This window comes from Rhamphochromis sp. 'chilingali' (genome assembly GCF_963969265.1).
Source record: "Rhamphochromis sp. 'chilingali' genome assembly, chromosome: 19".
NCBI lineage: Eukaryota > Metazoa > Chordata > Actinopteri > Cichliformes > Cichlidae > Rhamphochromis > Rhamphochromis sp. 'chilingali'.
Genome location: NC_137946.1, coordinates 28,475,062 through 28,486,988, shown reverse-complemented (window position 1 = coordinate 28,486,988; position 11,927 = coordinate 28,475,062). Strand labels below are relative to the sequence as shown.

The window sequence follows — 11,927 nt, the reverse complement described above, 5'->3', positions numbered from 1 at the left end:
GACTGAACGTTTATTTTTCCATTGATTTCAACATTAGGCCTCAGGTTCACGCAGGCCTAGAGACTGATAATGTAACAACCACCAGTTGCTAAAGAAAAGGCTTCCACAACAGGTTGCCGAGTGATTGCAGAAGGTTGGTGGCGGTCTCTCTAGGCCCAGTCATGCAGGCTTAGAGACCAGTGGGTGATGCCCTGCTAAACACTGGGTGCTCTGCAACCTGTTGGAAAATGGTTGCTGGAGATTGCAGGCAGTTGCTAGCCTGAAATTGATCTTAAAAAAAAACCAAAAACCAAAAAAAAAAAAGAACTTCCTTGCGATTGCTTTGGTCGCTAGCAGATTGCCGTGGACGCAGTAGTTTGCATGGATTAACACCGGCTTATCTGCAAATAGTCGTCATTTAAACGTCATCATTTGCAACAAGTAGCAACCTCCAACAACTACTTGCCAACTGGTGTGGAAACACATTTTTACCTAGAGACCAAGTCGCCCCCTGCTGGCCATTATGAAGACTGCAGGTTTTTTTTTTTCCTTTGTAGATGTGGCAGCTAGTGCTAGCATTTATACAATTTTGGTCGTGTAGAACCAGCTGAAGTGATTTTTACTGACTGGTTTGGTGTTCTCCATGAACAACTGCAGCACCTTCATTTAGTTATTCTTGTTTTGTTTTTTTTACCCAATTACACATGAACCACAGGCCACTGATGGTTAGCCTCTGGTGCGCTGAAGTCCTTAGAGAGAAAGACCCCGACACTTAAAGGTGATTTAATTTAATTAGTAGCTTCAGAGACAACAGAATCCTCGTAGTGATGAATGAACCGTTTCTTTACGCTTTAGAAAAATCACTCATCGTGGGGACATGTCTGCGTGCCATCCATCCATCACACCTTCAAAAAGCCCGCGATAAATTAAAATCTTCAGATATACATCAAGGAAAGTCAAAAAAAGAAAAGAATACCAGGAACAAAGTGTGTGTTAAAAGCCATTACTTTGCAGTTTTAATTCTGTAATTTCCCTCATCACCTAAACATCCGTTTACCTGACATGACCTGGATTAACTAGTGTTTCTTCTTTTAATTTTTTTAAACATGTTGAGAAACACAAGTTTGAACGTGACTAATGTTTCTTCACTGTATTTCTGCAGCTTTAAAAAAAAAAAAAAAAAGGTTTCTGTGAGACACTAAAGAGCAACAAACAGAGCAAAAACACAGCAGAGGGTGCTGAAGACATGAAGGGTATTGCTCGCATTTTGTTACGTTCCTTATTTTCTTATCCCAGTTAAATTATGTGCAAGTATTTTCCATCCTTCATCGTGCTGCTGTCACAGAGTTAAAAATGACCAGAAGAGGGTTGAAATGTCACAAAGAGAAAAAAAAAAAAAGCAAGAAAACTGGAGGAAAAAGGAAAAAAAAAAACCCAAAACAAAACACGGAAAGCACAAGCAAGAGGAGAAAGGAAGCCATTATCAACCGCTTTGAGAACAGACGGAGGAAAATTTATGCATCCAATTATTTTCTATTTACCTGGAAAGAGAAGTCGCAGATGAAAAGTGCTTCAGAGGACGACAAACCTTTTTTTGGTCGAGCTAATACAGACAGTCGTATCTACAGTAGAAACGAGACAGACAGAACCCACAGGGAGAAGCACCTCCGCCCGCTCCCTCCGTCCACATTTAGTTATTTACATTTTATTTTTTTAGTAGTGTTCTTCTTCATTATTCTATCTGTGGTGTGTTCAGAGACTTCTAATGTACACAAAAGGCCATGAGCTCCTCATGCCACGTCTGTCCATGTCCCTCCAAACTCTTCCAAGGTGGTTATGGGGGAGGAGGAGGAGGAGGAGGAAGAAAAAGAGGAAGGGTCGGGTAATATGTTACTGGGTCGGTGAAATAGAAAGAAGGGGAAATGAAAGTGAAGGCAGTTGTCCTTCAGTGGTATCATGTGTCTGGAAGCTGATTGATGTCAGTCAAGTTGGTGTCATTGAGGATTACTTTGATTCGATCCAAGGAGTCCGCCTGTCGTATCCGCTCCAGCTGTACCTGAGGACACGGACAAACGGCGATTAATTCTCTGACACGGGAGGATTTCTCATACAGCACTTTAATGCTTTAATAATCAAATATCATCTGAAGGGAGTTCTCCACATAAAAAATGCAGAAAAGTTACTTTTTAAAAAAAAATTCCCCTCCCCATTTCTTTCTTCTTTCTAATTTTAGTACTTTTACATTTTGTTTTCTTCATTATATGTTATTTTTGTACAAGGTTTATTAGTCTTGTGACCCTTTATTCACATATATATGGTTCATGTGTCTATTTTATAAGGGTTAGTACCTTGCATAGCCTCTCAGATCTCAGAACATAAATTAATGCAATTCTGTGAAGGTCTTTGGCGTGGATCATTTATGAACAAGTAATCCCTTTGTGGTGGAGCTTGATGTATTTAGTTACATCCTTTTATTGGACAGGACAGAGGACGCAGCAGACAGGACAGAGGGGAGAGAGAAATGGTCTAAGGTAGACTTGCACTGAGGCCTACAGAAGTGCTGCAAGTTGTCATTTTTAAACATGAACAGCAGCTAATGTGAAATAATGTGTTTATTAAAGATTAAAAAACTCTATTTAAGCCTTTAAAATGTAACTGACAAATAAATCAAAAGAAGAGTAAAGTAGCTGGTGAGTGTATATTTGAGTAAACTCAATATTTTGTGTCTTTGAGTAAGTAATGTGTTGTCCAAAGTGTTACAAAGTCACCAGTTCTTCTATAGTTTGCTGTTAAATTGACAGTGACGTCACTAAAACATTTTTTTCCCCTCTTAGTTTTACCGAAACAAAAATATTTGCATTGTTAAAACTAACAGATGAAGACTGTGACTGAAGCTTGTGTTTTGTTTTTTTAAATAAAAATGATAAAAAAAAATGACTAAAACAGCTCGGTTGCTTGAGGGTTAAATATATAACACAGTGACTCTTTCCATTTCTTTGCATGTAATCTTAAAACCCGGTTAAAAGCAGCTGTGTCCCTTCTCCTTCATAATGCAAAGTCATTTTATGGTTTTACACTTTGGTCACCTCGGCCATCTAAAGCTTTGCCCTGCATGTGTTTTATTTATTTTGACTTTTAGTTTTTCCATCCCTCCTGTAGCGCCCTTAAACGTGCTTCTTTTAAATGTTGTGCTACTTTAATAACTCACTCAGCATCTGGCCTGGGACAACAGCTGGAAGGCAAGCATTTGGAATATTTACAGCGGTGTTACAGTTGTGATACTGCAGTGTCTTGTAGCGTGCAATAGACCGCTGGTTGCGACCACAGCTACAGTCACTGCTCCCTCAGTTGTGGCTGCACCGGCTCAAGCCTGCACCGCTGTGTTTAGAAAGATACGTCGAGCAGCTAACTCTCAAGCTCTGTGGCTGACCACAGCCGGGACTGACTGCAGATCTGATTGTGACTGCAGCCAGATGATGACAGCTGTCCCCGCCGCTGTGGCTGCTTTGTTTGTCATGACTCGGGCTGTGACACGCCGACTACATGCAGCATCAGAAGCTGTACTGAAGCTACTGCGCTCATGAGGTCCTGTGGTGTGTTTGTAATACATGTGCTACAGACAAACCACAGTTTACTCAGCAGAAACACACGTTCAGAATACCACAGATTCACACCAAGCTACATTTCAGGCAGGTAGTGTATAAACCCACCAACTGTACACATGAGGTAAAACACAGGAGGGGTCTGCAACAACCATGAAAACATTCCCCGTCATGACCTTTTGGGGGCTCTGAAGATTGTCAGAATATTTGCTGGTAAAAAAAATTTGATGTAAATCGGGTAAACTTCTTAACTACAATATTTTCAAATAAAATCTAAACATCCTGCATTAAAATTAAAGACAGTATTCACTCTTTGTGATACATTTTCATAATGGTTTGGTATATTTACTGGCTTGTTGTGTTTTATTTCTGTGTTTTTGTTTTTAAGACAGTTTTTATTAATAAATGGACGCGTTCCATATATTTCTCCTCTGATTTTTACCTGTTATAGTCGACTGAGAAGCTTCCAATACATATACATAAAGTTGTGGTCAGAAGTTTACAGATGTTATTTATATGCACAAACAAAGAACCTGAAGTCAACAAATAAACTCAGAAATTTTTGGCTTCACGGTTCTTCTGTTTGGTTGAATGTAAGCTGAACAACTCTAACTGGCTCGTTGTTGACCTGGTGGAGGTTAAACAGACAGTCGCTGCTTACCTGAAGGGTCTGAGAAAGTTTCACAAAGTCCTTCTGAACCTGCTCGCTGACGTCCAGCTCGGTCTGCAGCCGCTGGGCTTTGTCTTTCTCGTCGAGGACTTGACTTTCAAGTGCACTCTACAAGGACATGCGCACACAGGTTCGTTCAGAAAAGCTACACAGTCTCAGTATTTAAAATAAAATCCTAAAGTGAAACAGAAACATCACAAAACATCTGCTGAATATTTTTACGGGTTCTTTATTTTATATCAAACAGACAGGGCCTCATAAAGCTGTCAGTAAACTGCTGTCGTGACACGAGGTTGGGATTTTACTGAAATATGAGCTGCTCGGTGGATCAGATGCTGCATAATCTGTCGGATCCTGATAAAGGTCAAGGTCAAGGTCAAGGTCAGATTTATTTATATAGCACATTTCCAACAGCCGATGCTGCACAAAGTGATAAACTGTATAAAATCCCACAACAGCCGGGTTAGATGACGATGATGATGTTACTGATCGAGTTAAAGTGACTTTTTGGACAGGGGTGGTTGTGGTGGATCAGCAGATAAATGTGCGTGCCAAACACGGACCTTTGCAGTGGTGAGCTCTTTGAGCTGCTGCTCCAGGCTGATCCTCAGGCCCTGGAGGCTCCTCAGTGTCTCAGTCTTCTCGGCCAAACTGCTCTCCAGCTACAAAAACGATGTAACGCAAATAATCAGTCGACAAATAAATGAGATGCAGAGATGTTGATAAAAGATCAAGGCAGATTCTATGAGCAGTGGTAAAATTAATAATACGGTTTAAAGGCTTTGTTCATGGATTTTTGCCCACTGTAAACGACATCTGACTATATCATATCAGCACTGCATTTTATTAAGTACGTAAACTTTATAGCTCTTTATCTCAAAAAAGTCCTACGTGTGCAATAATTGCAATGACTGAACAAATGATAATTTCAATAAATGCAAAATAATGTGCCACCTACAGGACTTGAGTGTCTCAGTGGGAAAGTACAAAGACATTTGCTGGGTAGATTAGTGGCTTTATGTGTTGAGGCTTTTTTGGTCTCTTTAGGGCAGGGGTGGGGAACTCCAGGCCTCAAGGGCCGGTGTCCTGCAGGTTTTAGCTGTGTCCTTGATCCAACACAGCTGTCTTGAAGTTCTATAGAGGCCTGGTAATGAACTAATCATTTGATTCAGGTGTGTTGACTCAGGGTGAGATCTAAAACCTGCAGGACACTGGCCCTTGAGGCCTGGAGTTCCACACCCCTGCTTTAGGGGATTCCTATTGGCCTAACATTGGTAGAAAAGAGCTGCTGTGCAGATTTTTTGATTTAAACATGACCGTGCCTGGAGAAAAAAGCCTTTTTTCTTTTCTTTTTAAGAGAGTGCTTCTTTGATGTTTGAAAATATGTGTTTCGCTTGGAAAGAGCAACTCAAACAACAGTTCAAACAACAATTCCTGGAAGCAATCTTATTACAGGAAGCGCTCCTTCTTAAAAAACGGACCCAAAACAAATATTTATCTTCCGTCTGTGTGTGTTATTTCTCAGCTAAGTTTGTTTTGTCTCACGGGGAAAACAACACCAGTTTGCTGCTAACCTCTCTTTGTTGTGTCACCCCATTTGCAAGATTATAGACCAGGGGTGGGCAACTCCAGGCCTCTAGGGCCGGTGTCCCTGCAGGTTTTAGATGTCTCCTTGAACCAACACAGCTGATTTAAATGGCTAAATTAGCTCCTCAACATGTCCTGAAGTTCTCCAGAGGCCTGGTAACAAACTAATCATGTGATTCAGGTGTGTTGACCCAAGGTGAGATCTAAAACCTGCAGGAAACCGGCCCTCGAGGCCTGGAATTGCCCACCCCTGTTATAGACCATATCTGCAGGGTTTCCCCCCTGTGTACGATCTGAGTGGACTAATCGGTCAAAGCCGATTCTCACCATCTGGAAATCTTTTGAAATATGAATTACTGTAAAGTATTTTCTTTTGATATACAGCGATGTCCAAAAGTCTTGAGCCACCCCTTATTTCTTTATAGTTTGCTGGGAAAATGAGAAATAGGTGCAAACATACCATGTAAATACAGTAAATACAGTACATAAGGGACATTCTAACTTTCTGATAGCTTCAAAGTCAATACTTGGTGCGACCACCATTATTCTTCAACATAGCTTCAACTCTCTTAATTTCTGTAACTAGTCTTCGGGTGTCTTTCTTTAGGCTTCTTGAAGGACATTTAAAGCTGTTCTTCGAATGTTGTCTTCCTTTTTTTCTATGCAAGATCCTCCATCTTTTTTTAGACTGGCCACAGAAACTTACTGCATATAAAACCTCATCACTGATTCTTAGTCCAGTTCTTTTGTCATTTAGTATTCCTCTGTCTCAAATGCATCTCAGGTCCTGTGTTAAGGTCTTTGCTGGATTTGGATATGACTTTCAGATATAAGACATGCTGTGGAGGTTGTTTTTTTTTGGCCTGTCACTTCCTCTCTTGTGCTCCATTTGTCCACTTTCCTTAAATATTTTAAAGTACACACTGCAGACAATCCTGAGATATGCCAAGTTTACAAAAAGTACCATTTTATGCCTGTCAAACTGTTATCTTTGGCATTTTTCAAAGAAAATATGAAATGGAAACAAATTTGTGAAAAGCTCCTTGCAACAAAAGGCTTGAAGACAGAGTAAAACTGGATCTCTGTGAAGTTGTCTGTACACACAACACTCATTCATCCGTTGATTTAGTTTTAATTAAATTTTTTATACTTTTTTGATTTGATTTTTTAATGAATCAAATCATTCCTTTGAAAATGATCAGGTGCAAAGACAGGACAAAAAGTGGGTGAAAAAGCAGCTAATATCCAACAAAAATTTTGAAAAACCTTCAGAAAGCCCAAAAATCGATTGTGCAAAATCCCTTGAAAAATAATTCAATGGAAGTCTCCATGGAAGCAAAATACAAAGAAACGAGAAAGAAGAAGAAAAGGGAAAGACCATCTCTCAACCATATCTCAATCTTGAGTGACAAGATGCAAAAAATTCAGCTAACGTTTGCTCAGATTGGTTAACTGCAGTAAACTAAGGCATTAATTTTAATCCCACAAGTCCACAGAGTGAAGCAGATTTCCTCAGTCTGCACGCCACGCTGCAGAATCCGAGTTATCTACAGAATCTGAAGACAACGTTCATCTCTGCTAATCCTTCTTGGTCACAGCACCCAGGCTGAATGACTTCATAGTGTAAAACCCCTAAATACCTATTTTATACCTTTCTATTTTTTAAAACGTACTTGTTTATACAACAGTGACGATACACAGTTACATTGCTGCAGTTAAACAAAATGCAACTGATACTAGAAGTCCTATGTACTTTGCAACAGCTAATTTGCAACCTTGACCTTGGTTAGGGTTAGAAGACCTTAACAACAAAAACAATGACAGCAATAATAATAAATAATAACAGTAACAGCAACGACTATAAATAAATAGAGACATTTAAGAAAAAACATTAAGAATGACAAAAAAGCCATTTCAGGGATCACAGATTTGCTTTTCTTTAAGTCATAATTTTGCTTTTGCATTAAAAATGTTAAAATCAGTTAATATTTTTTATTTAAAAGAAGACTGACCAAATGTTTCTTTACATTTTGGTGACGAGGTTTAACTTACAATCCTCATTAATAGCTCCCCTTGTGTTTACTTCCTGTTTGAGATACTCAAACAGGAAGGTCAGTTAAAAGAGAGTTTCTCACAGTTTTTTCACTACACAAGTTACTCCAGTAAAACTGGAAATAACGTTGAGTTTGGTGAGTATGAGTCAAACAGCGAGGAGGCTGGTGCCCCCTTCTATATCATAGTCATTTGATCCAAGTATTGATCAGTGCAGATTTATTTATCAGGATGAGGAGAATGACCTTCTCTGTCCACACACAGGTTAGATTAAAAGAGTTGCAGGTACATGAAAAAATAAAAACCTGTGCATTTCTCCCACATCTACATTAGTATTTTGATTTTTAGCATTATTTGAAGCACATTATCCAAATCTTTTTCCTTCACTGCATGACAATTTCACAGAAGACGTACCTGTTCCTTCTCCGCTTTTATTCGCTCCAGCTCCGTCTTCAAACTGGAGAAAGACGCTGTGGGAAGAAGACATCATTAGAGGATCACACGGCGCTCATCTGAATCTCAAAGCCCGGATATTCTCTCAGGAATTATTACGAGATCCCCTGAAAGTTATGAATAATGCAACAAAGCTGCTTTGCCCGGAGCTGCTGTGTGTGTTGAGCTCAAACGAGCGCACAACTAAAAGAAACAAACAGCACAAGCATGAAACACTCCAGCTGTTAATGACTACACTGACTCACTGGCCACTGACAACAGAACCGGCACCAAAAATCATCCATCAAGTGGAAGCACTTGTGTTTAAATAGAGATAAACCTCCTGGTACGTTGTAAAGAGTGTGTACTTTCTTCAGTCAAAATCTCCCAGAGAGAGAAGTCTAAAGCAGCGCAATGCAAACAGTTCGGTTTTACAACTAAAACAGGACATTTAGTTTTATCAGTCATCAGAAAATGAATTAACGACGAGCCCTTTCATAATGTGTACATGAACCAGCTGTTAATGCAAACAAAATAACATGAATATTACTGGGTCTCTTGCTCTAAAGCATTAAATCAGATGTTAAATATCTCCTTAACCTCTGAACTTAAGCATGACAAGGGATAAAGGATCCGTTAAAACACACTTGGGGGGAAAAAGCAGCTGTCATATAAATGTACCGTATTTTTCGGACCATAAGGTGCACCAGATTATAAGGCACATTAAGCGAAACAACAGTCAGATAAGTCAAACTTTACTCAACTTATGATTGTTTTTTTTAAATGTGCTTATCATTCCTGCACCGTTTCCTTCATCTATGAAAGATATTCTAAAGCCGTGACTTTATACACTCTTTATGTTTATGGAGTTTGTGCAGACAGCTCTACCAGATATTTATCCTGTAGTTGGCTGGTTTAAAAGGGAGGTATTCCCTGAAACTGCATACAGAGTAAAGTATTACGAAATTAAATCAAATGAAAGGAAAAGCAGCAGGTTTGTCCACAGCCTGTCACAGCACATACCTCATGATAACTCTCCTCTTTGCTCAAGGTCTGTTAGTTATGACTCACTGCAAATCATCACAATGCTATGGCTGCAAGTAGAAATCCCGTTCATGATAACATGTATAACTTCTAATGCGTTATCTTGTAAAATGAAAGATATAGCAACACAAGGTGTTTACATTCCCTAGTGCAACAACAAAACAAGCACAGACACATCTGAGAGGGAGAAGAGCCCCTCAGCTCCCAACGGTGACTCCCAAAAAGAGCTGCTTTATCTCTGTGAACGTTTTTTGTAAGAAGAAAATGGTTTCTCTTGAAAGGTGGAAACACAACAAACCTGTCTCACCACTTCAGCCCTAGTGGGAGTCGTCCCTTGAGAGGGTCGTTGATTTATCATGTGCCTCATCACATGAGCCAAGGTGTGGGAAAAACAGGGAGTGGGGCATTATCAGCAGAGGTTTCGGGTGAAACCATTGTGAGATCTCGCCTCACCCTGTTATGTGACTTGTTGAGATCAACTGACACAAGATGTGAGTGGGCGTTAAGTGTAACCAAGGTAACATCCGACCCCACTTTCTGAAATCCATTTATTGTGGCGGGAATGAACTTTGCATAACTTCCGGGTCAATCTGCTGCATCTTCCCTGCGTCACCGCTGCTGCAGTCTCTGTGGTTGGCGTGCTTGTCAGAAGTTGACTAATTACTGACGCCATATTGCTTGACAGTGTGAAATAACCCGGCTGATTCATTCAGCGTTGTGCCTCCACTTGATGGCGAATCGGTTACTTTGTTTGTTTATTATAATAATGAAAATGCGGAGCCGCAGTCGCGCAGTCGAAACACCGGTAAACTAACACTAGGCCAGTGAAGCTCAAGTTTAATTACTGGTTTTATTTATTGAATACCTGTTGTTTTTGGTTTTTCACTATGGGCGAATGTTAAATGAACATTTCCAGAGTTGAGTCAACGATTTGATTTTTGTCCATTTTGGATGTTTTTTGTTACTTTTTTAATTGAATGCCAAAACAGCCTATGGGACTTTTGAATTGACTTAAATTCCTTCTAGATTATTGAACTTGTTGCACAACACTTGAAGGTTAGACATCCTAGTTTCAGTAAACTAGGCGGTGCGCAAGGTCAACACACAGCAAGGTACATTTTTGAAATAGCTTAACAAAACAGATAAGGCCTCAGTCACACAGGCCTGCAGACCTGTCAGCAACCATCTACCAACCATAAATCACAAGGGAAAAATTAGTATCCTCAGACCAGTTGCAAGTGGTTGCAGGAGGTTGTTGGCAGTTGCTATAGGACGTGCACGGTGCTCCACCAAAAACCTCCTTGCAAATGCTTTGGTTGTGGTGACAAGGAGTTTGCATAGAATGAAATGCAGACTTGTCTGCAAACCTTTGCAAACTACTTGTCAAGCGGTGGTGAAATTGTGAGAAGTGTGACGCAAACCTTAAGCAGAGAGTATTTGCCTTCAAAATAAAAGCTGCATCTTCTTAAATGTTTTGTTTGGTCAGGCACAAATTTTACGTGAAGGTGGATGTTTTCCGTTTTAGGTTTTTTTGGTACACCACCCAGCACAATCACCAACCTATATCAACCACTTGCCAACCAGTCGGGGGACTGGAGGTTGCTACAAAGAGGCTAACTGGTCTCTAGGCCTGTGAAAACTACATTAAAAACATGTGAGGGGAAAGCATCATGTTAAATGCTGACTGCATCATTAGTCTGCCAACTAAGTCATCAACGCACACACATGCAGGCAGCTAAAGTGAGCTTGTTCAAACTGCTGATCATACCTTCCAGGATGTCTGAATGACAAATGGGGAAAAACAAAAAGCAGAAACGGAAGATCGTTTAAAAAGGTAGCAGTTAAAACACAAATACACACCCTATAGCTGATCAATGATTTAAACACAAGTTGATCGTTCAGAGTCTCACCTATTTCCTCCTTACATCCCTCGATCTCCAGCTGCAGAGTGTCCTCCAGGTTCTCCTTCAGGCACTGCTCCGCCTGGATCTGCTCCTTCAGAAATAAGATCTCAGCCTTCAGCTTCTCCTCCATGTGATCGGCCGACGTCCGTAACGCCACCATGTCCTCACGCAACCGCAGCACCAGGCCCTGGAGCTCCTGAAGAAGAATCAACGAATAACTTTACAACCACCAATGTTGACATCCCCGTCACCTCCGTCGTATACACAACATTTTCTTCTGATGTGATGCGACTGTTCTGCAGGAAATGATCAGAAAACCTTAAATATCCAGGGTACCAGTACGTACTTCCATTCATGTCACAGACATTAAATTAGTGCAGTTTGCTGTTAAAAATATAATATATATATACACTCTGCAATATTGATTCGGCCTTTATATTAAATATGGCTATCGTCTGTATAAATTAAGTTACGAGAGCTGGAAATGCTGGAAAAAATAAAATTTCAGTCACTCTTATGTACGTAAAACATGATATATGTAGGATGAAGGAAACCAACTGCATGGCTTCGCTTAAACTAAAGTTATTGTGTATAAAAAGTGGGCCAATTCTGATTGGGTTAGATGGGAACTTGTTTTTATATTTGGTTGATTTTATA

The 11,927-nt window shown here is 40.1% G+C and overlaps 1 protein-coding gene across 1 annotated transcript in view; it reads right to left on the bottom strand.

Moving 5' to 3' along the window:
* Nucleotides 1-540: 540 nt before the first annotated feature.
* The window catches only part of rabep1 (rabaptin, RAB GTPase binding effector protein 1), a 42,255-nt gene continuing 30,868 nt past the window's right edge, over nt 541-11,927 (bottom strand). Inside the window, exons 14-18 of the mRNA XM_080866252.1 lie at nt 11,277-11,466; nt 8,305-8,360; nt 4,815-4,913; nt 4,243-4,359; nt 541-2,035 (exon numbers count right to left, since the gene is read on the bottom strand). Coding sequence (XP_080722378.1) covers nt 1,934-2,035; nt 4,243-4,359; nt 4,815-4,913; nt 8,305-8,360; nt 11,277-11,466 — 564 coding nt within the window. The 3' untranslated portion in view covers nt 541-1,933. The remainder of the gene's footprint in view (nt 2,036-4,242; nt 4,360-4,814; nt 4,914-8,304; nt 8,361-11,276; nt 11,467-11,927) is intronic.